This window comes from Agelaius tricolor, unplaced genomic scaffold (genome assembly GCF_023055355.1).
Source record: "Agelaius tricolor isolate 1412-34295 unplaced genomic scaffold, bAgeTri1.0.p SCAF_2, whole genome shotgun sequence".
In the NCBI taxonomy this organism is placed as follows: domain Eukaryota; kingdom Metazoa; phylum Chordata; class Aves; order Passeriformes; family Icteridae; genus Agelaius; species Agelaius tricolor.
The window spans coordinates 39099029-39124781 of NW_027269262.1; the positions used below are offsets into that span (position 1 = coordinate 39099029).

Genomic DNA, 25753 nt, shown 5'->3' on the forward strand with positions numbered 1-25753 from the left:
TACAATCAATAATTTGTTTTTTCAATTTGTTTTTTCAATTTTTTTTTCAATGGACTGCAATTTAAAATAACCACAGAAGGTCTGACAGCCTCACAGAAAATAGATTTCTACTCTGTGGTCATAATTGCTCAGTTACCATATAACTCTCATTTTTAAGGTTCAAACCAATAACTTACGGGATAAGCAGCTTCCTACACACTGTGGCAAACCTTGTAATGGTGCAGTGGTGTTCATCAGACATCAGACTACACAAACCTAGAAAGATTCACAGAATCATTCAGTCTGGAAGGGACCTCTCAAAGTCATCTAGGACAGCTTCTTGCTCTAAAAAGGCCTGCTTCAAGTAGGTCGCTCACGTTCTTGTCCAACTGAATCAATCTCTGAAATAATGGAACTCCCAAAGATGCTTTGAGCAACTTGTTCCAGTGTCTGACCATCCTCAAGATTAAAAATAAATATCTCTATTTCCTACATAGAATTATATCTGACAATCATCACATCTAGAATAAAATTCTGACCTACCAACTCACATCTCTCATCTCAAAACCATGTGTCTCCAAGAGGAATCTTCTACACAGTCTCCCAGGAGGCAGCTCTGGACAGCAATAACAGTATTGTGTCTCAGTGTTTTCCTCTCAGAGCTTTCAGCTAAAAGCTGGATTTGTTCAAGCCAAATCCTCCCAGCTTTTCCTCATACACCTTGTGCTCCAGACCCTTGAGCATCTCACTGCTGAGTCCAAAATGGGATGCACTACTTCAGAATTGATTTCACTCTGCCTCCCTTTGTTTGCTGGCTACAGTCATGCTAATTCAGCCCAGGGTGCAAGCGGCTTTCTTCAGTGTAAAGGAACACTGCTGGTTGATGGTCAGTTTGTTGTTCACCGTGATTCCCAGGGCCTTTCCTCTGAAGCTGCATTCCAGCTAATCATCTGCAAACTATGTCTGTGCCCAGGATTACTCCATCTCACATGCTGTACCTGGTCATGTTTGACTTCTCGCAGTACCTGCATTTTTCCAGGCCACAAAGATCCTTCTGAAGAGCAGCCCTGCCCACTCTCATCTGCTGAGAGCACAGCAAATATCTTCTCTGCCTCATCATTCAGTTCATTAAGACCATATTACACAGAAACAGCCTCAGAAGTGACCCCCAAAGGACATGACCAGTAAGCAGCTGTCAGATGGACTTTGTCCCATTGGTCCCTCTGAGACCAGAATGACATGCCCAAATGATAAAAGGGGCAATTATGGCTCTTCCCCTGCCTGTGACTGGTGAGAGCATATGATTGCATTGGCACAGGCTGTCCCAGGGCAGGAGCTGCTGGCCTGTCCAATTCCCCAGCTGTGTGAGGGAATGAATCATCCGAGAATGACGAGATCCACACTAATCATTCATATGATGCCACACTACTCATTCTACAAAACTACACACAGCTGAAGCAGTGAAGCTTTCTGCAAGCTCTTATCATCTCCCTGGCAGTCAAAAGTGTGGTCACCTGTGATCTGGGTTCACTTCCCAGTTTTGCAGTAGATTTCCTATATAATATTAACCCAGGCTCTCTTGAGCCATTTACTTGGTTAAAATCTATGCAAAAATGCTATCACAACTTTAGTGAGAAATCCAGAAAGTGACTTAATAATAGAAAATAGGAGTACTTTTTTTTCAATGCATATTCCACTTTTATTAAATGCTATTTATTCCTATTAGTGAACATTTGAGTCTAATGGTATTCACAAAGGGTTTGAGGTATTTGGTGGAAAATGTAAAGTGGTACCATTGTTTCTTAATCAAGTACTGTGACAATTATTTCATAGGGTATTTAAATCAAGGCATTGACAAATCTCCAAACCAACTTCCTCCACACCCCAGCTCTTCCCTTGATGGTGCAGGGCTTGCACTGCTCCCATCAGCTAGGCGGGTCCCCTCAGCAATAATATGAGTGAAGCCATCCAGCATTTCACTTTGAAAAAGGAAATGCATTTTCCTGAATGTGTGCCAGGTTCTACTCCACCCCTAGCTCTGCACTGCTCAGTTACACACAGTTTAATGGCATGAAAGCTACAGAATTAGTGGTCCATTACTACTCTATCACTGCATTTTCAGTGACAGTGACTGACTTTATTGCATTATAAATAGAAGTATGAGAATAGGTATAGCAGTGAACCGTGTAGATAAATGAGCCCCTGAATCCTAGAAGATTCTAAAACTTTCTTTTGCACCTGAAAAATAGAGAACCAAATGTTGAAATGAGGTAGGGTGTGTTCTAAATATAAAGTATTCAAAATAATGTGTGAAGAACCGCAGAAAACATACTCTGTATCTATGAATATTAAAAGCGAGATAGGTTATCTATGATAACAGTTTTGTAAGCTCTACAAGCCTTAATTAGTAGATACAGCAATTATTATGAAAACCATTAAATCCAAGGTAGACCCTGTAAAGGCATAGAGCAATGAAGTATTTATAAAGATCCATGACAAAAAGCAGCAAATATGAGAGACATGGCTACATCAGTTATAGTTCTTCTGTGTTAGTAATCTTCAAAACAAAACTCAGTAATTCTGGAGGGATCATCCAAAGAAATTAGTTATAGTTCTTCTGTGTTAGTAATCTTCAAAACAAAACTCAGTAATTCTGGAGGGGTCATCCAAAGAAATTAGAAGAAGAGGTAGCAAAGGAAGTTACCTCTGTCTCCAGATTCTGCCCTTAATTACCAAACAACTTAGCCAGAAGTTTTCTGAAAATACCAATTACTTGTACAGTGAGAGTAATCATTATTGATCAATAATGAATACCATTGAGGACTCCATTTCATTTCACATCAATCCAAAGCACCTGTTCATCCTTATTACTTCAGCATGATGGAAAAAATAATACTTCTCTAAACATTTCAACTAATGTGCCATTCACCCTATTTTCAAAATAGTACCAAATTAAGTTTCAAAGTGAGACAGTGAAAAATTTCATTTGGAGAAAAATGACATAAAATATTTTTTATGTTCTGAATTTCTTTCCCTCTGCCACACTGTTTTTCAGATAAAACTACATGCCAGATTCAAAATTCCTGAAAATATAGCAAGAACTCTTGTACCATCTGTTTTCTGCCCCTCTGCTGAGGTAACATCCTTTCTGCAAATTTATGTCAGCAAAGATTATATTAAGACATATGCTGAAAAATATAACAGCTAATTTTTCAGAGAGACTAATCTTCAAAAGACTTATTTATAAGAGTAAAATTTAAGTTAAGAGGGGTAGGTTGAATTTGAGTTGAAGTCTCCATACAAATATAAAAGGACTAGTATGGCAATATTCATCTGGGGCACCATTATGAAATTCCACTGACTGGGTGTTAGGCATATCATTTTCTGAAGAGTATATTTCCTTCTATAAATAAGGTTTCCAAAGAATAATTGCAGGAGAAGAAAAAAAAAAAAAAAAAAGAGGATAAAAATATTTTTTTAGTAAAATAACCTTTAGCTAAGTACACACAAAAAAGTTAGCAGTGTTTTTGCTTTAGATATATTTTAAATTAAAAAAATAAACTCCAGGTTTTTCCACCAATTACTCATGAATTCAGAAAAATGGCTATTACTGAAAACTATTCTCTCTAGGCCTTCTCACCAGATGCATAAGTATTTCTTGTCTTAAGGCTCCATGATTTAATATGAACTGCATGTAACATGCTTCACAGAAGTAATTAGTAGGTGATTTATTTTGTAATTCAAGATTTAGGCTCAGTAATCCATAACACAGTGGGATCAAAAAGAAGGCACTTGAAATTGAATTTCTGCTTGGAGGACATCTGAAAGTATTGCCCTGTTCAGCACCATTTTTTGAATGAAAGATTATGAGGTTTCATTTGAATTTTTGCTGAGCACTTAGTTGTTAATTTTCATGCATGGACATTTTGCTCATAAGTTTAAGACTCAAAAAGTGTCCTAAAGCATGGGACTGGAGCTTTCAAGTGGTTTAACTTTCTTAAACCCTCTGGACAAGATCCTGCTTTCAATTCTGAGGCCATGCTTACAATGAAATTTCATTATTTTCTCTTTAATTCAGAAGATACAAGGCTACTTCTACCTATTTGGTTTCCTTGGATGTGTCCTCTTCTTCCATATGGGATTTGAGGACTCTTGGCAGTTACAGGATTTTTGCTAGCTTCCAATAATGCCATCATATCACATGTTTTAAAAATCTTAGCATGCCTCTCAGATTCACCTTGTTGCAGTGGAAACCTGCCCATGTTTATATGTCTGGAAGTAGACTTTCTCAGTGATCCAGGTTAAATTTAACACAAATCATCTCAGGACCGAAAGCAGTAACATTTTATGTGCATGGCAGTGGGATGCATGGGCTTTGCACAGATCCTGTATTTCTAGACTTCATTTACATAGGTTTGTATTATCTGTGCTTTTCTCTTGGGCACCAAAATCCTCCATTACCCAGAAAACTGAGTGTTAATTACAGTTGGTTCTCAAAGGAGATTTGGTTTTCAAGCTCACAGGCACAAGAATGGCAGAGCACTGCGTTCATCTCCCAGAGCCTTCATCTCCTCTGACCTTTGCATCCCAGGGACCCAAACTGAGCAACAACATTTTCATCCAAAAGCAAATTATAAATTTGATCTCAATGCTGCAAATTCCTACCCATTTATATCATTTCACAGCTCTGATTATTTTTGAGGAAATTCATAGCTGTGGTGCATCATGCCCCTGGAAGCACAGACAAGGCCTGAGAGATCCCAAAATCTGGATACCACAGGTTTGAGGCAACTCTGAAAGCAACTGAAAGAAATAAGTCATTTTGGAGAGTACCGAATATCACTGCAGTTAATAATAGAAAGATAAAGCATAAAAAAATGCTTTGCTATAGTTACCCAGACTCCTGCCACACAAAGACATTCTCTGTTCTCATGTCACCAATAATAGGAGACAGGCTTATGACAGCATTTGCTGTTGAAGGGACAGGTAAGAAGAGGTAAAGGGAAGAAAGAGCTAAAAATGCAACTATGGAAGCAATATTCAAAAGAGATGGAACTGAAACACTCTTCTTTCTTGTAATTTATCTTCTTTGCTTAGAAAAACAGGAGTAGCAGCAAATAAAGTAATTCATAATTACTACTTTTCTTCTAGTTTTGATGTTCTCTTACCTTTCCATACTTCCTGTGAGTAAAGCCTATATAAGGCCCCTAAGAAACACTAACCACGGTCTCTGATGAGTGCAGTTATGAATTATAATGAATAATTATGAAGCAGTCTAGATTTGAAGATTTTATGTACACAATCACTGAAGGCTACCAACAAGGTGTCTCTAAGATCCTATGTAACTTGATGTTTTTATTAAGGACTTGAGAGGAAGAGAGCAAACCACATAAATTCAGGGTTACTTAAAAGGGCCACTTGTGAAAACATCTGGAAAAAGTGATCCAAACAGTGAAGATTATATTTCTTAAGTGAGAATCAATTCTTCTGAGCAAATATAGGAGTTACCAAACCCTTCTCTGCCCCTTTCCTGATTTGAACCTCATCAAGTAAAACAGCTACTGTCCTAACTTCATACTCCGCCTTAAAAGACTGTACCAAAGTTCCTTACTTTCTGTTTGTTTCTCCTAGTTTTTGATATTTGCATATAGTCACATTTTTCACTAAAATTTATGGGGAAAATTTAAGAATACACAGAAGTTTATGCTGTGTCTTTGACAAAGCTTTTCCATATGATGCCAATTAATAGTCAGAATAATGCCATACCTCACCCTGTAACATTCAGAGAAGTTAATTATTAAGGGAAGAAGGATAAAGACAGCAGGGTTAAATCTTCTCTTTGATATAAAGGAAATTTTATTCTGATTTTTCCTTGTACATAGAAAGAAAGGTGTTTTCTTTTCCAGCCACTTTACGCAGTAACTGGTCCCAATTATCCTTTACAATGATTTAGGTGTGTCCCCTAAGCCTGCTACTCTGCTTCTGTGCACAGGGTATGAAGAACTGACATATGTCATTAAAAATTCAACAAATTCCTCTTTGCTGTCATTTCCACCAACTTCCTGCCCGATGATACTTCTCTTCCTTCCACAGCCCATACCCAGTGCAGCACCAAAACTAGGCTTTTTCAGTCATGTTTGTGTACTTTCAAAAGGGAAAAAAAATTCCCCAGAGAGCACTGCTTGTGTTATTGCTGCATCAGCAGGTTCTTGCTTGCTTCCTGTGATCACTAGGCAAGGAGCAGTAGCCACAGGCAGAGTAGCTCCCAAAATCAACAAACAGTCAAGCTGATGGCTAGGAGCTGGTTTTAAACTGAGAGCAAAGAACTGAGCTGTGATTTAAATCAAAACTAGTAATAAAAAAAATGAGGAAGATAAAAGGAGAATGGGAATAGACTTAAATATCTGGGGACTGCTATAATAGCTCTCATTCCACTGTGTATTGAAAAGTATCAGGTCAGCTGATAACAAGAAAATATATTCTAACCTCATTATTGCTGCTGAATATTGAAGTGGGAATAAGCTAGGTAAGCCTGTCTCAACCTTCCCATTTTGTGTCATCTTAACATGTCAAAGACAGAAGAATTAAAGACTTGTCCTTGAATAAATTACCTCTTCTACACATACAGAAATGCTGTATAGGTTACTGTCTCTCTCATTTTCCTTCCAACCATCCTTCATCACAATCAGAAATCTACAGCTAATTGTCAAATGGCACCCTCCATGACTAATTAACTATCAGGGAAGCTAACATTACCAGGAATAAAGAGTTTGATGGGGTGTTTCCCTTTATTTGACATCCAAAGAGTCTGTTATAAATTGATGATACCACAGCTGACTTTTCTTTCAAATGCCAAAGCCTTTCCTAGGTAATAGAATGTGAATTTAAAGTAGAAAGGCATTATCCTTTATGAACCATATCGCTGCAACACCATAAATCACTTTTCTAAATGATTTCTCCATGTTACATGAGTAAAATGCTGAACCTATCAATCCCTCTTGCTTTATGAGTCTCGGGACAGCACAAAGGCGTGAAAGCTGAAGGAGAATATATTAATCCTTCTGAAAACTCACAACTCAGCTAATGTAAAGAAGTGAGCACGCCTGACACTGCTCATTTGAAAGCTACAAAATGAATAACTCAAATGGGGAAGGTAGTGCTATCACATTCTCACAAGGAGACTTAACAAATGGCAATCTACTGAGCATATATCAACAAAATCTGATCACGCTAGTAAAAACATCTATCGTGGAGCTGTCAGCACAACAAAGACAGTGGGTTCAGAGGAGTCCACAAAATTCATCAGAGAGCTGCAACACCTCTCCCGTGAAGACAGGCTTAGAGAGCTGGGGTTGTTCAGCCCAGAGAAGAGAAGGCTTTGAGAAGACCTTACAGCACCTTCCAATACCTTAAGGGGGAGTATTAGAAAGACAAACCTTTTAGCAGGGCCTCTTGTGATGGCACACGGGGTAATGGCTTTAAACGGGAGGAATGTCAGTTTAGATTAGATACAATGAAGATTTTTTTTTTACACTGAGAGTAAGTGAAACACTGCAGCACGTTTCCAGGAGAGAATTCCTCATCCTTGGACACAGTCAAGGCCAGGTTGGATAAGGCTCTGAGAAACCTAATCTAGTTAAAGATGTTCCTGGTCATTGCAGGGGAGTTGGACTAGGTGGTCTTTAAAGGTGCCTTTTAACCCAAAGTATTCTATGATCCTGTGATCTTCCTTAATATATTTTAATTGGATACTCTTGTTTTGCCCTTTCTACTAACTGGCAATTGTGCACTGCAGTCAGGCTCTACAATATTTGAAAAAGCTTATTATATCAAGATTTTTTAACTGCTAACATTTTAAGAGTATTACTAAGATTGAAGTGGTTATCTGATAAATTCCTTATTATAGTGAAATTATGGATATACAAATATTCCTTCCCCTGACAAGTACCATCCATAGGGATCAGCCTCAAGGCTTTAGGTCACCTCTTTCATCCAGAGGTGAATGAAGGAGACGCACGCCCCACAGCACCTTTGCCTTGCTGGAGAAACCTACTCAACTTTCATCTTGAGAATTCAGAGATACCCCTTGGATAGCAGCTACATCAAATCCAAATGTCAGTAGCAAAACCCAGACTCCTCAGCCAGCAGCTGTTAATGGTTAGCATACTTCTAAAATTTAAGTATGTCCCTAACTTCCTCCAAAGAGCAGCCAAGGTTGAGGGAAAGGTTTTGCCTTCAGAATATATTATCTTTAACATCCTAACCTGTGGAATCAGTACTTGGCCAACTGTTGGACAGCTTCACAAAGCAGGACCACTGGTGTGTAACTTCTCCTAGGATTGAAAGAATCCTTCTAACACTTTCAGCAAAGAACCAGAAGCCAAGGCTGTAATATTTGATTGTGCTTCTTTAATAAAATAAGCATCTATATATATAAATAAAACAATGACATGCTGTTGAGCAGAGATTTCTCTTTGTACACTACAAAGGCTGTATGGAGCACTCCACAGACACATAAATTACTGACATGCATGGAGGATGTTATGTATGAATAGTTTAGTTTCAAATTCAAACAGTGATTCCATGTACCTATTGATCAATAATGATCTGACAATCTTTCCAAGTACCTGCCCATAGATACTGCCTCTTTGCAGACATACCCCAGCTGCTAAATCACAGAAAAAATAAAATAGACTCCACTGTGAAATTTGAAAAAATTCTCAGTGATATTCTAACACCTCTGAAGGCAACATGCTTTTGATTTCAATGTGAACAGAACATGAATTCTCTCCATATTGTTTTCCAAGAACATGCAAAAGTTATGACTTAGTGAAGTAATGAATGCAGCTACAAATTTCTAAACTATTTCTCCTTTATTGACTGTACCATCAGAAACTTTGAAAGCTCTAATTAGGGACAAGGCTGTCTCATACTTTCATGGGGTTTGACCACTTTTAATTTCTTCTGTTCAGCAATCTGGAAATGCTAAAATGATAGACATAAATTTCATACTTTAAAATACACAAGTAAGCACACTGTTTATTGCTTTTCTTTTCACCTTCACAACATCACTAAAACAATTATCAATGTACTTAGAAAAATCACAGCTGACAGAACCTAAGAGACACTAAGTTAGCCTAGCAATATAAAGAAAAGGGTAATTTAATATTTGAAGTTCTTAGCAAATTCAGGTCCCCTAGAATAAGTCAATATCTATTGGCAGTGGAATATTATTTAACAAAAAAACCCTCACTACACTGACATAAGTAGTTTCTCATAGTGTCTGACAAATTAGCACTTCTGTTAATTTGGCACAAACATTTGGCTTGAATAATTTCCCAGAATTATATCCATTACAGTTTGGTGCCTGTGGCTGAACAAATTTCTCCCTTGAACAGAACAGAGATGAGTTACTTTTGACACCCACAGAAATGTAATTGCCTCCAAAATCCTGACTAACAACAGCCTCTGAACTCTGCAGTGCCCCATCAATATTTGTCAGCTTACACTGACTTTAAAGCAATTTGTAGTTTGTCATACGAACATTTGTCATTACAAAATTGTTCCTCATTTTCTAGCCAGAAAGATCAAATGGAACTACTTGTCTACATTTCTGGTTCAAATTTTTAAAAATTGTGTTTATAGAATGCAAAAAAAAGATAAGAGTAGGCCTCAGTCACCAGTCATTGATACTTTTTTTTCTTAAGTCATAATAAGAAACACAGGCTCAGAAGATACTTATTCAATAATTTAGTTTACAAGGGAAACCAAAGAAGTTTACTAGTTTCCAGAGTTCTAGGAGTCATCTTTAAAGCAATATGCATTTCATACCATTTAGCCATAACTTTAACTTTAGTAGTAAGTTGCCCTGCTTCCTTCTCCAGATGCAGTTTCTTGGCCTGAGTCTCCTTAACACAAGAGAAATCCTTTGCAGCTTAGGAAAAAGCTAAACCAAATTTAAAAAACGAACAAACAAAAAACCCCAAAACCAAGAAAAAAACCAAGCCAAAAAACAATCACTCCCCATAAAAACCAAAACAAAACAAACCCATAAAAACCAAAAAACAACCCAATAAAACCCTCCAAAGAAACCCCCACAAGGTACACACAATGCAGAAATGTACTTAATTTTACTTTTAAGCTATTTTTTTGCTATGTGAATGAATATTGCATGAATTTCAAGCTATTCATGCACATGGGTGATTACAGAAATTTCCATGCAAAGTAAACATTTTTCTGCATGTCATCAAGCTGCTTATGATGGCATGAGATTAATTCACAACTGTAATCACAAGGTCAGAAATGCTCCTTTGACCTGTCTGAACTTCTCCAGCATCCTCTCCCACACAGACACGAATTTGCACAGCCACACACGCACAAAAATGGATGGGCAGATTGCACTTCAGATCAAAAATTCAGTGGGATTATTGCTTTGAGTAGATTGACTTACCTGGATAATTTAGGTGATCTCTCTGGAGTCTCATCCAGCCCATTGCTTGCTTCACATCCTCCCCTCAAATTACTCATCTCAAACCATAGTGCTTTGTGTAAAATTTATTTTCCTTTTCCATCTGTGTTATCCAGTGGTTTTGTGTTCTTGTCTGGCTGTTCTGCCAAGCTTACTGAGGCTCAGGGAAATTAAACAACTGGTGCAGGGCCACATATGTGTCAGCTCAGCCAAAATTAGCATCAAGTTTTAAAAACAGACATTTAACTGCATATAAAATAGGAAGAAAAATGTGAAACCTTGCCACTTTGAGGGCTGTTCACTTTGGTTTGTTTTTTTTTTTTTCCTACAGATAAGCTTAGGCAAATTATGATCCTATCAAGAGGAGGTTCTCTTCTCCCTTTTCTCCTGGAAAATCCTTGATTGTGCCATAGAACCATCTTCTTGCTCAGAAGCAGTAAAGTTCATAAGAGTTTTCCTCTTCTTGTACCACCTCAGAAGGACAAGTTGTAGAAATGAACAGTGCTGTATCCAATTTTTTAAAAATGAAAGACATCTGTGGCTGTTGGCACCTATATTAAACTCTCTTCCAGACAACAGAGACCCACTATTTGTTGTAGCCTTTCTTGGAAGCTGAGAGAAAAACAGTACAGTAGTTCACTAACATGAAGAAAATTCACCTCTCTTTCTGTCCTGATTTCTAACCTTTCCTGCTTTAGGCCTGTAAATAACTACATTTAAGAGATTTGTGAGATGCATAATAAAACAAAGGATTTTATGAGGTAATAAAATATTTTCTGTATTAATATTACTGTGTGCCTAAGAAAAGAAGTAGTAGACTTGAAAAGAAAATTCAAGTAGATCTGTGTGAGGCATGGGCAAGCTTCAGTTTGGCTCAAAAGTTGTTCAGATATAGTTCCATAATAAAGCATGCATTATATTAAGAATATATGAGGATATAATGCTATACTATCTTACTACTAAGGATAAATGAGATTTTAATAATATATCACCTCTTTATATTCTATGTTTTACTTCCTGACATCTTCCCAAGATGCATGCCAACTGCCTCATGATTATTTAATGCATGTTTATAAGTCTGAGATCTGAAACTTGTGAAAGGTCTTCTGAGGAGAAAAAATTGTCCTCATCCATAATTTCTTTTGAAATTCCACAGCTCTTCAAAATAATTTGTGTTTAAAATCAAACACTGACTATCACCTTCTAGCAAAACCATAAGTTTTTCTGGTCCCAACAGATTCCTAGAGAAAGGCAAAAATTTCAGTTAATTGCCAGATTTTCACAGTATCCACCCTCTCAAATTAGAACTTGAGATTAGGAAAAAAAAAGGTACTAAAAATTACTTCTTTTACTGTATAAAAGATACATGATTTTTCTTCTTGCAGTACTATTGACTAACTCAATTCCTAATATGGAACATTTTCATTTTCCTTGACCTTGAAATCGAACAGGTGATACATAGTCATTTATGGTTCTATATGCATGAGGCTCCAGATTTTCTTATACGTCCCAGGGCTTCAGATTTTTCTAATACCCTTTTAGAATTTGTAAATCACTCATTAAGGGCTTACTACTTTTAATTACTTCACACCACTTAAAAAAAAAAATCTTTGGTCAAAATCCTTGGTGATTTTCAGTTCTCTCCTTGAAAAAAAAAAAAAAACCAACCCAAAAAAACCCCTGCAGCCTGCAGTATTTGACATGTCCTTCAGCATTAGTACTTTTGGAATAAGATATGTCTTCCCTTTGTTCGTTATCAAAATCTATTTATATATTTCCATTGGGAAATATCTGAGATTTATAAAGCAATGAGAAAAAGCACTAATCCATTCATTAGCTGAGCATTTGATCTTTTCCAAGACTATTCAGGACAAAAAAATTAGGCTTCAGTATTTTTCTTCTACAGAAATATAATCTTTAATGAAAATAATCAAGACCACAAAGCTGTTTTCTGATAGGTCTTTGAAAACATAATCTCTGAAATTTTCTGAAAGCAAGCTGCAAAATGTCTTTGAGAAGAAATATATACAGGTGCCAAATTATGAAGCTCAGACACTGTACAGGGGTAGCATGACTAAACTCAGCCACACATACACTGAAAAAAAATAAATACTAAATCCCTGCAATGTAGTGTTAATCTTTACTCAAGATGTCCCCAACCCCTCTAGTAGTGTTCTTCTCTTTTTTACTTGCATATAAAAATAGAAGGATGAAAGATATTTTCCTCATGCCCCTTGTTCCTGTTTTACTCATTTCCCCTTATCTATTTCATCACCTCAGAAAATTAAAACAAACCAACCTCCAATGAAAGAATTAAAATACAACATTAAATAAATATGTAATTATGTTTCAAATCAATTTTAAGGAAAAGCAGGTCAGATTTTATTCTGATACTAACTGATACACAGAGATTTCTATCATTTTCTGTGCAGTTAAATATGCTTATACTTTGGCAAACACAGAAGGAAGAATGTAATTTCAGATTTGCTCTTGCTCTTCTTGTTTGCTGAAATATTTATACTACACAGATTCTGTGTTGGTTCAAAAAAAAGTCTCTCTCAGATATGATATTTTTCAAAGCTTTCAGTGCTAGAATGAATCTGAAGCAGATCTTGAATTAATTTTAACACTGGCTTTGCACTAAAAAAAGTACAGAATAGCTTCATGAAAAATCTGTTAGATGCTCCAGTTGGGGACAATCCTTTACCTTGCAAAGGCCAAGTTATTTACTGTTCTGTTTAATGTTTCCTTAAAATAAAATATTAAAAAGGCAACACTTTGCACAATGATCAAGAAGGTACTCATCCTTAAAATTCTCTCTAACCCCAAGACACAGAAACAAGAATTCTTAGACAATATTTCAAGATTTACAATTTCTCATCCAGTACAAAAAACATAAGCACAGGTGCAGAGTCAGACTACAAACCCTCACAGCTTAGCATTATGTTTGTCCAGTTAGAAGCCAATTCTGGAAAAGATGACCAGCACAGGAAGTAAAAGTAAATAAAAGCAAGTAAAAAAGAGAAGAAATACTACTAGAGAAGTTGGAGACATCTTGGGCAAAGATTAACATTCAATTACAGGGATTTTGTCTTGCCTTGCAAAAACAATCCGCCCTTCAGATGCCCTCCTAGCCATCCTGTGCCATCACTGCATTTAGGAAAACAACACAAGTATTTCTCACATATGAACTTACCGTTTTCTTGCCCACACACATTCTTAGCATGTAAAAAGGCCCATGAAAAGGGGCTTCACACCTCACAACCAGCTGTATGAAGCACATACTCCTTTCTTTTGAACCTCTTCCTCCTACTTTCCCTTTTTCCCCCTTAGATCTTGTTTTGGGAAAGGCAATGAATCAGTGATCCCAGTTCACACAGTTCATCAGCAGCCTGAAATAATTCTTTGGGCCTTGGCCAGCAACTTGCAGGTTACATCCACAGTGGGCTGGTTGTGGTGACCCTGAGTGGCTGCAGGTCATAACTCAGGGCAGGTAAATTGTGATTAGCAACACTGGAGCTAAATGGAAGTTCACTTCTCTTAAATATTATTCTTATTCTTGTTATGACAACCCTTGAAAATGCTTGTCTTAGACTGCTAAAAGCCTTAAGCATTAATTGTGAAAGTTTTCTACAGAGAACTCTAGAAGCTAATAGTTAATCTGCTCTAGGGTTAGGATAACTTCCTTCAGGTTGTCAAGCAACAGCCATTACCACACTGCTGGAACCAGACCAGGATTGAAGCCAGCAGCTTTTCCTGGAGCCCCTTCCCAGGGCTGCATGGACCCTGGAGCAGCTGACAGGACGGACAATGCTGGGCACATGTCTGATGTTTGTGTGGTGCTTCCTCCTCTTGCCATGTGAAGGGATAGAGGGGATCTTTAAGTGACACTGCAAGTTTTAGTAGGAACATCCCACACAGCGAGCACGGCAGAGACACCACCAGGGGGAAATGGCACCAAAAGAAGAGATAGAAGCTACAGGAGAGGTGGAGCTGTAAGGGATCAGGCTGGGTAAATTGTGGGGAGAAGAACTGAGGCACAGTGCTGAAGAGAACTGCTGTCTCTGCACACAGGTACACCCTAAGGTACATAGACATGTATGAATGTGAAGAAGTGTCAAGATTGTAAGGCATGATTCTTCCTTTAAAAAAAAATCATAATTTTTAAAACAGTGTTAATCTTCAAGTAGATTTCCTTAAAACCTGTATTTTATGACAGAAAACAAACAAACATAACCCTAAAATCTCTGTTTTAAAAGTAAACTATAAAAACTTTTCTTCAATTTTTTATTCTAGGAGCTCAAAGCTATTATTTTTATAACTGTTTTGTTCACTTGCATTTCATTGTACATCACATATTCTAAACTATAAAATATTGACGGTTTTACAAATAACCTCCTAATGACTGAACACATTACCTAAATTTCAAGAAAAGCTAATCTCTATGAAATAGGCAGTTCCCTATCTCAACTTGTGCAAAATATATTGTTAACCTTCCTGAAACTGCAGAGTTGACAACACTGGAAAAAAGTCTACTTCTACCTCCACAAAAAGCCCTCTTAGGTACCATCACAAGTTTAATTCTGATATAAGTAAATTTATATAAACTAACCAAGTAATTTGGGTATTACCTAGGAGGCATGACATCTAAAAGTCAGTCTCTGTTTAATAAAATTGAAACTGATACTTGGAACAACTAATTCACTAAAGATATTGAAAAAAAAATTATGTGTGTTGTAGGCTTTTCTCAGGGTCTTTAAAATTGTTTCTATTTTCAATATATCTCTTTTTTAAGTGACACCATCATTTGTATATTTAACAACGATGCCCTAAGGCTTCTCTTGGGCACTGATCTATTTGTAGGTGATACATGTCACTGAACTAGTTTACCTATATATGAACAAATCTCAAGGGTTTATTATTTTGTTGTTCTTTCACAATCCTTTTGCTTTCACAGTTGTGCACAGTGGTAATGTATAAAATAAATTGGGATTTTGGGGTGACTTGAGGCAGGGATTGCTTCATTCTCTTGAGACAAACTTGGTTTTACCATTGAACAGTGATGTTAGCTGATCTTAGGAAGTTACTAGATCATCTCAGCAGTACAGGAGGGTAACATCAGTGAAAGTAATATTTAGCTCTTTCTTGTATGTATTACAGTTGGAAGTCCTTTTATTATATTAGAATAATATATTAAATTCATACTTTACCAGATGTTGAGACAATTAGTCTTCAATCATTACAATAGCAATTGCTGTTTCTGAAACAACTTTCAGGCTAACATTCTGCTTCTTGGCTATCCACAGAAAACTGTTCTAGGATTCAATTTAAAATTAATTAAACTTGAAAATTTATTGAGGTCAATGTTAATTTGAAGATTTCACAGTGCCAATATTTTTTTTTTACATGTAAGGAATTTTTTTTTCCCAAATACCACTGTTGGAGAAAAGGTAATGATTTAATTATGAGAGGCTATGGCTTTCATTCTAAGCAATAAATTATTTTCAAAAGAAACTTGGGTATTCAGTAAATTAAGTTCCAAAAGATGACAGTGAGGTTATCTTCACTTTCAATATTGTATTAACAGTCATGAGTGCACAATTCTTTGATGAACACATCCTAACAGTTAACTGGTATGAAGATGTTAACAACATCAGTATTGAACCTTATGTAACAGCCTGTATTCAGAGAAAAAATTCTCCCTGAAAATACAGCAATAGTAACAATTTCCATCATTCTATAATTTTTTTTTATTTGGATTTATTCACTGAAACTGAAAAGATATGCAAAGAGAAAGAAAACATAAGGAGAAGTTAGAAAACTTTAACTTGATACAAAGGAACAAGTCTGCCCTGGACCTGTGCTTTGTTATCTCCTACCTTCATTGTAGCCCAGAAAGACAGGAGTTTCTCAGAACATTGCGTTTCCGAGCTTCATGCTCATAAGAACTACCTTTTTAAATAGAACAGACTATCTTTGAATTTGTTGCACAATGAAGCCTTGAAACTGAGAATTTTAGAGATTTCAGCATCATCAGACTGGCAGAAAATCCTGCTTGACTAAAATAGTTCAGGTAACTTTTCCATTAGCTCAAAATCAGACTTTTGAAAGAGCTTTGCTTCAGAAAGATAGGTTTGAGGAAGGCTAGAACGCTCACAGACTTATTTTCTTCTTGGAGTGATACAGGGCAGACAGCCAAGGAAGAAAGGCACTCTGGAAAAAAGTAAAGTATGCTTTTCAGGGGAAACAGGCGTTTGTATTAGTGGGCACAGAAGAACTTTTGACAAACAAAAACTCCAACCAGAAACTGAACAAGACAGCTGCTGTCTCCTGATGGAAGCAGAGAGCTGGGGCAGAAGAAGGGACATATTTTATTGGGAAGCAGCACTGCCAAAAATCTCTTCAGCCCAGACAGCCCCTTGGTTCCTGTGGTGTGGTCAAACACAGAAGCACCCAGTAACAGTTTAAGAAATTCAAGCTGTTTTCCTTTCTTCCTTAGTTGAAAGGTGTATAACTGAAATGACACGTGAATTAAAAAATAGATGCAATGATCACATGATAATAGATGCCCTATCTATTTTTCAAAGGGCTGCAGCATCTCTCCTATGAGGAAAGCATAAGAGAATTGGGATTGGTCAGCCTGGAGAAGACTGATCTAATTTTGGCCTTCCAGTACCTGAAGGGAGCCTAAGAGAAAGGTAGGAGACTTTTTACCAGGGTGTGTAATGTCAGGATGAAAAGGAATGGCTTTAAACTGAAGGAAAGTGGGTTTAGATTAGCAATTAGGAAGATTTTTTTTTCCTTTGAGGATGGCAAGGTACTGAAACAGGTTGCTCAGAGAACTTGTGGATGTCCCATCCCTAAAAGTGCTCAAGGCCAGGTTGGATGGGGCTCTAAGCAAACTGGTCTAGTGGAAGGTGTGGCAGGGGTGTTAAACTAGACAATCTTTTTAAGTCCTTTCCAACTCCAAAGCATTCTATGAAGCTGAACTGAGAATCTGCCCTGAGGCAGAACAACTCCTATTTCCAAGTCATTCCTCAATGCAAGCAAATTGCATGTGCTAGGGAAAAATAACAGAATATTGGAATATTGTTTCCTAAGTATCAAGGACTTCCACTAGATCTTTGTAAGTATTGAAGTCTTAATTGCAGAAGGTGATGTATTTCAGGCCTTGGCTGCCAAGCCCTGCTTTGGTCCCAGGGCTGCATTATTAGATATGCAGCAAGATTTCAGCATCAGGCAGTGTCTCATTCCTTCTCTTCTACCACAACTATGAAGACTGAATGTGGGGTAGAAATAATACTGTAGGTACAAAATATCCGGCTCTGTCTGGATCATGCCAATTTTAGAGGTTGCTGAAAATTTAGTTCTTACTCACCTTTCACTGCTTACCATGGAAATATTTGAGGGTAAGTTTATTTTCCACCAAATTTCTGGAGTGAATAGAACAAACAAAGAAGATCATGCAGATCTAGGAACAAAACCCCTGCAAGATTTCTCAGGGGAACAACCCTCAGGGGAACAACCACACACTGAGCCTAAAGCAATACCAGCCCCAGCAGCAGGAAATAGAATGTGCTTTTCTCTTAAACAGCAAAAGCTATGAATCCTTCCTGGTTACTGTTTGAGGACTCATGTTACAGAATAAACAGAAAAGTACATATCACTGTGGACAATAGGAGCACTAATTACTTGCTACTAAGGCTGGACTTTTAGTTTGTTTGCTTTAAAAAACTCCTCAAACCAAACACACACCACTACCACACCTGGTTATAAACCAAGACCTAAGGAGCTGCTGGCACTCACTTGACTTTGAGCAGTGAATCCAAGTCCGAACTACATTGAAAACATGTGAACAATTCTGCATATCTTCTGCAGCACACTGTTTATCTTCAGTTTTATTTGTGTGACTTCCCAGCATCAAGTGAATATATGATGAACAATACAATGTCTAAATTTTTATTTTGGAGCTACATAAGAAATATCTGGTTGCTTGAAAGGCAAGAGGCAATATATTACCTTTGAGCTACAGCTGGATGAAAGGGAGACTTTGGTTATGAATTCTGTAAATTTTTAATGCAAAAAACCCAACTAAAATGATCAAAAGGTTAACTTAATATAGTATTTATGCATACCTTTCAAAAATAATATTCTAGTTATATCCTGGCAATTTTCTTTTTGTTTTGTAAACTAGAAATTAAAACAATTGGTAAACAGAAGTACTTTGAAAGTCAACTAGCAAGGATTAAAAAATACAGAATAGTTAAAATAGTAACCATTAAAATTTAAATGTTTAAGTCAGGTACCCAAATTTTACAGTGTCTCTCAGGACTTTCTTCTGTTTTAGAATGTCATTAATATATAGAAGACTCCACAAGCCTTTTTGTGAATGAAATTTTTATTTACACACTGTATCCAGAAGCAGATACATAAATCCTTATACAATTATTTTTCAAAAATGTGCAAGAAATTACTATAATTTTGTTTACAAACCAAAACACGTTAAAATCAATGGACTTTGGATAATTCACTCTGTGGTGTGCTTAGTACAAACAGTGCACACCAGGTCTGAAACAGAGAAAAGTGTAAACTACAGCAATCTGGATTGCAAGTATTAACTTCATGGCACTCCATCATCACTATAAAAATTCTTTAACCCAACAGGTATTCATAAAAAATTCATTTAGAATTTTTCATTATCTCTGTAGAATTTAGATCACTCTCCAGATACAATAATGCCATATTTTTCACTTAATGAACTACCATCTAGGCCATTTTTTATTTATAAAGAATGCCTGTAATTTTTATTCTTTGCAGTCATAGAAAGATTTAAAGAAATTAAATTGGCAATCATTAATTCATCTATAACTTAGCTCAGAATTTGAAAGTTCAGTAACAGAGATATACTTCTCATCATAGCCCATATATTGCTGGTATGCTGTTTTAAATTTATAATTCCAGTATTCACACAGATGAAATGCATCAAAACAAAAACTGCACAGATTTTACTTAGCCCAGCAGTCAATATTCACAGAAAGAAAATTGGCTTTAACAAAATGCAAAGTCAGCTCATCTGAGAACAAAAAGTTTAATTAATAATTGCATTTCTGATCCTTCTGACAGAATTACATTTTGATAAAAAGATGGCATTCACTATGTCAACAGCAGGATAAGTGCTATATCCTTCAAATAAATCAAAGAATACACATCACTTTCAGTTGTTTATAACACTGGCTTACAAAACAAAACAAAACAAAATTAAAAAAAACAACAGAGGAAATTGTGCAAATTTATAATTTCCAAATACAAGGTATTTTTTTACTCTTCTAATTGGTAAAGCAAAGTTATGAGTAATGTCAATCATTTCAGACAATGAAAGGAGTTTTATTTTTAAGTTTTATTTTTAAAACTATTTTTCCTCAATTCAATTGCATAAAAATCATACCTTTTGAACCCTTAAACTGTTGTGCTGAATAAATAGCCATATTTCTACTCTATAAGGACCATAGTCTTGTTAGCTTTTGTTCCTAGTGTATTTACTTCCAAAGGTCCCCAAAATATCCTCCCATCATCTTTCTTTTATTTGTCAAGGACACTTTGTTCCTCTAATTTTCATGAAGCAGAAGTCAACACAAATTTTGTGGTTATTCTGAGTGCTTCTAAATTGACTCATAACTAAATGCTACTGTGTTTCTTTTATATTAATCTTTATAATAAGAAATTTTAAGTATCTTTAATATTTTCAAAGTATTTTTTCTAAGTTCATTCTCCTGCCTGGCCAGACACCTCACTATGAAAAAGTACTGTGAGGTTCTGATTAAAGAAACCTGTAAAAATAAGTAACTGTGTCTACTTACTACTGATTGAAAGTATTTGGAGCTTAGTAGAAATATCACCACCATTTTTTATTCGGAAGCAAAGTGCTCTATGGTTCTTATTTCCTAGACCTCAATCGCTTTTAAGTGTTCCTTTTGTGGTAGCTTTTTGGCAGGGGAAATGACAAAGTTAACTTGACCTGATTAAGTTCACAGATGAACAACACAGCAAGGAAGGCAATTCAAAAACTGGATAGCTGTTTTAAAACAGTTTTTTATTAAAAAAAAAATCATTTATGAGTGAACAACTGAAATTTATAAAGGCATGGGCAAGAATTTTAGCATGTGTGTTCTTGCACGTTTTTCAATTCCACAATAAGACCACGATATTATAGCTTCAAATATTTAGGTTTCAATGCAATGACTGCTAAATTAATGCATGTGGCATAGTATAAACATATGTTTAATGTATTCAATAGTGGTATTAAATGGCAACGAAAATATTTTATATACTATAATCTTTCAAAGATTCTGTAGAATGCATAGGCCCTCTAGTATGGGGAAAGAATTTTTAAAGTGAAGAAAATGCCAGAGGTTTTCTTCCAAAAGTATGCATCTGAAATCCATAAAAATGATTTTCTTTTTCCTCTCCACAGACAGAATCAGAACACTGTACCATATAATAGGTTATTGTGCCTTTTTGAATAAAGTTAGTGATCCTGATTCAGGGGAGGGGGAATGGGACATGACTGGGTAGGGGGAGAAGTCAGTAGAGGAAAAAAAAGAAAACAGAATCCTCCCTTTCATACATATATCTCCATGGCAGAGCCAACAAATCACAGGTATAGACTGCTCTAGATTATTTTATCTTTTAAGTTTAAAACTTTATCAGACTAAAGAGGAAATCCTTATTCTCCCTCCCTTAAAAGCAAAGGCAGTCTTTATCTACCTTTGATTTTCTTTTTTTAATTTTTAGTTAAACATTATGGTCAAAAAATAAATTAAAAAAATATAAATTTTGTCTATCAATTCAGGCAACCCAAGATGTAGTGCTACTGCACCACCTTGCAGCAATACTGTATTCACTTCTAAAGACTCGTTTTAGGGTACAGAGATGCTAGATTAAATAAGGAGAAGAAAATGACCCAAACAAGAAAGATGTATCAAAGATGGACTTTTTTTCTAAGGTGATCTTTACTCATTAGCCACTTCTACCAGAGATGGGGAATATGACATTTTAAAACACAAAACAGGGGGGCAGAAGCATGCAAAGCAAGGCCTCTCAGCAAGGCAGAGGCAGGCCTCCTTCCCAAGCCAGCTATGACCCCTTTAGCAAGTAACTCATAAAAGTGATAAAAACATGGGAGAGAAGAAAACCAAACTAAAATAAAACAGGAAAATGCCATGGATTAACCTTGCATGATGAAAATATTACAGTGTAGAACCTGTACTCCCCACTGAAAGTCTTTTTTTCCCTACAGAAGGTTAGAATAACTGTAAGCTTTCCAAATGCCAGAATCTTTGACAGATATCATAAACACTTACTTAATTGATTCAATATTTCATATGTCAAAACATATTTCATGACAGCAAACTGAAACGTATTCTGCGGTCACTGTATATCCAAACATCTCTTCCCAATAATTTGAAAGGCTAGGAGAATAGCACTTTAGAGATGCATTTAAATATCTTCCATATAAAATGTTATCAGTCCTGTTCCTTCCTCCTCAAAGGATATAGAAAAAAGGGGAAAATAATCCAAAGGACATTAGTGTATTATTGTACTTTCTGAAGTGAAATAAAAATGTAGAAAGATGGAAATGATAAAATTTCAAGTAGCTTGAACATAAATATGGTAGAAATCATCCTATTAAAAGTTTTACCCCATCCCCAAAATGGCTTAAAAATTTACGTTCCCATGATAACAATTCCTAGAGTCTTCCCACAAATCCAGGAAACTTCCTTCCCTTACTCTGCAAGAGTAGGCAGGAGGGAAAAGGAAAGAAAGAGGGGACCTGGTAGGTGTTCATTTATTAACTGATGGCATGATTATAAAAGGTAATATTTTACAAGACCCCAATACCACAATTTTCTTCTAGGTACTATACATTGACTTTCATAGACTGTTATTTAAAGGCCATTTTTAGAGGACAAAACACTGAGACAAGAAGAAGGCTGAACCAACCTTCTCAAACACAAAGAGTGTACAGACAGTACAAGGCTTAGGAGGAAGGCTTTTTCTTTCCCAAAGATATGCCGCATAACCACGTTCTTATCACACAGCTCTGTCTATACATTGGGGCATATCTCTACAGAAATGTCTAATTACGACACTAGGAAACAGTTTTTCATTTAGATGTAAAATCAGTAATTTAGAATACCAATATGTTATTTATCCATGATCGTTTTTTTTCCAGAGGTTGTTTTAAAGGAAAAAAAAATTCCATTCAACAAGTTTCATTTGACTTTTACTTATCGTTGAATACACATGAAATGTGCTTTCAATGCATAAAAATCACAGTGGATAGCAGCAAAGGACTTGGGGGAAATTAAGGAGAATTTGATCATTCACATTGTGATTAATCTGCACATTGATGAAAGATAGCTATTTCACACTTCTAAAAATAAACTTGAGATCATTCTTTCAACAAAACAAAACAAGAAAAAAAAGCCTCCCAAAATACACAAAACCCCCCAAAACAAACATAAATCCAAATGCATTACTTTTCTTTTACAGACAAAAATGAAATATTTTTATGGCAGCAAAAGATTTTGATAATAATGAAAGTCTGTAAACTGTAATTCAATCTCTTTTTGTTGTTGTTGTTCCCAAAGTGCAAGATGCAAGATTCCCGTAAGCTTTCAGTAGTGCTTTTCCTGTAAATAATCCTTCATTTTGTTTGGCAAAGGCAGTTTTTGAATCAGGTCTATTCTGGTGTACTGACGTATTACAAAACGACACAGGTACTGTAAAGAGCGCACCTGCATAAACCGGGACACTGGATTTGTCAGTCTCACTGGGTAAGTTGCAGATCCTGGCAGCCGGGATCTCGAATAGCAGAAAGCTCCATTTTCAGAGTCCCTGATTGAATGTTCAATTAAGTCAACTATAGATGTATGTCCCTCCACATCTGGCTGTTCATAAAAACTAAACCTACCATTTGAGTGTTCAATTCTAGTGTGAAGAGTTTTTCCATGGGAACGAAAACTCAAACTTAAAAGATAACGATCATCAGAACTATCTCGAACAAGAAACGAGCCATCAGGCACATTAGCTAATTTTCCCTCTGCCTCCCAGCGTGTAATGGGGCCCCAGTACCATCCTTGTTTCGCAAGCTTTTTCAGTTCTTCTGTGAGGCTTGTCACAACCATAGGACCACTGTTCTGTACAGAGTCATAAACTCTTCCAACTCCTGGGGCAGTGTTAGGATCAAAATTCAAATGGCAGCGCATACTTTCAGCCACATGGGCATCTGTGCCATTTAATCCATTGAAGTTCCTTTGGATTTGATTATTCTGCATTGGAGGTAGCAAAGGTGAGAGTGGAGGGACATCACTATGATTAACTCTTGGGCTTTGCAACATGACTCCTGTGGTACCAATCAACAAACCATTCATTGTCTGGTCCACAAAGATATCCGGTGCAACAACTACGTCCTGATCCACTTGGCTCTCATCTTCATGGAAAGCATTTCCCCCCACTTGAGAAGAAACAGTCGAAACTTCCATGGGTGAGGAACTATCCAGACAGTAACTACGTGATCCTTCCAAAGGATACATTCCCTCATCTAAAGGCACAGTATACTGAATGTAGTCCTGAGGCATTAATCCAATAACTACAGGCACATGTTCATCAATATGAAGATGCAAGTCCCCGTTCTGAGATTCCGTATTTTTTAATGCATTGGTTTGTTCCTGGAACACATTTTCTGACTGCAAGTCATGGAAGTCCTTTCGAACACCATTCAGTGCTGGACTTGGATTAGAGGAATGGACCAAGGCCTTGACTTTCACTTCCATTTTGATGCAAGTCTCTTCTGAATTTGTAGGTCGAAGTGGCCACGGAGTTGGGCTGTAATGGTGATTACGGAGGGAAGTGGATCTCAGAGGTCTTTGAGCTCGCACATCTTTGAAGGTTATTGGAGCAGATGAGGAAGAAAATGTGTCATCATCTGCAGAGCTTACAGATGGTGTGCTGCCTTTGCCTTTCTGTTTTTGTTTTGCTGAAAGCCTCCTTTTTAACGTACCCATTAAACTTTCACTTTTTGATCTATTTTTGCCTCCTTTTTCATCTTCACTATTGACTTCACAGCTAGCCAAATCTTTACCATAGCAGCTGCCAAACAAGGAGTCATCTTTTCCAAATTCACTTAATGATGGCTGCTGAACCACTACAAAGTCACTTTCATCTTTACTTTTATTTAAGTTAAAGGACTTGCGAATTGTTTTGAGACTAATTTTCTTCATTATGACAAGTTACCAAATCTGGCTGATCAGCAGTGCTTGCGGTGATGTAGCCCTAACACACGAAGAGCAGCTTCTGCTTCATTTATGTGTTTTATCCAGACTCATTTAACTTCAAGAGCCATTTCCTGGAAAGAAACAAAAAACAATTACATTCACAAAAGAAATATTTCAAAAATTATCTATACGGGTGTTCCCCTCTCCAAGCAGAACAGAAATTGCAATACTTTAACAATGGGCATCACATAAAAGTAAAAATAGGGAGATGACTTGGAAACAATCAGGATCAAAAAAGGAAACTCCTGCATCAGCCTTGGAGATTTCCACAACTTCATTCTGATTTCAGCTCGGTAATTTTTGAAATACCCACACACCTCATATTACACTCACAGGAACATATATTGAATGCATTTATATATAATTTTCAAACACATAAACACTCCTCTCTTTCCAAGGGCTCCTAAAAATCCCCACACAAGTAACTACAGAAAATAAAACTACAGAAAACAATCTAATCAACAGAATTCCTACATGCAGGTTAAACTGTGACTGGTCCTAAAAACATGGTCATATAAGGTTATACTTTCTCTACACAAGAAAGTTGAGTAATATTTAGAAGATTCCATATTTATAGGAAAACTAACTGTAGGGAAAATACAGATTTTCCTTAACAGCAAAGCAACATACATTTACAGCAAGTCCCCTCCGGAACTTCTGTGAAAGAAAGGATTTCCAATCTGTTTTAGCCACAGAAAACCAAGTCATGGGCTCTTCTTGCCTAAAATTATTAGAGCTCTTCTTCCTCCAGTATTTCTGCCAAGACCTAGTGGACACAGCTGCTCGAGTTCCAGACAACTGCTCCAACCTGGCATCTTGCAGAATCAGGTACCCACAAATTTGATCTTTCTGATTCTTTTTATTCTTGATTGAGGTTTGACTGTGTTTTGGGGGGGGCTTTGGATGGGCATGGTTTGCTTTGTTTTAATTTTAGCTAGATCTTCCAAAGTAAATAGCTCTGCAAAGAGAA

General features: G+C 36.6%; 1 protein-coding gene across 6 annotated transcripts in view; it reads right to left on the reverse strand.

Moving 5' to 3' along the window:
* Window positions 1-18827: 18827 nt before the first annotated feature.
* SOCS6 (suppressor of cytokine signaling 6) overlaps window positions 18828-25753 on the reverse strand; it is a 28454-nt gene continuing 21528 nt past the window's right edge. For all 6 annotated transcript variants that reach the window (XM_071456516.1, XM_071456493.1, XM_071456509.1 and 3 more), the window contains one exon: window positions 18828-24854. In XM_071456516.1, coding sequence (XP_071312617.1) covers window positions 23125-24729 — 1605 coding nt within the window. In that variant the 5' untranslated portion in view covers window positions 24730-24854 and the 3' untranslated portion in view covers window positions 18828-23124. The remainder of the gene's footprint in view (window positions 24855-25753) is intronic.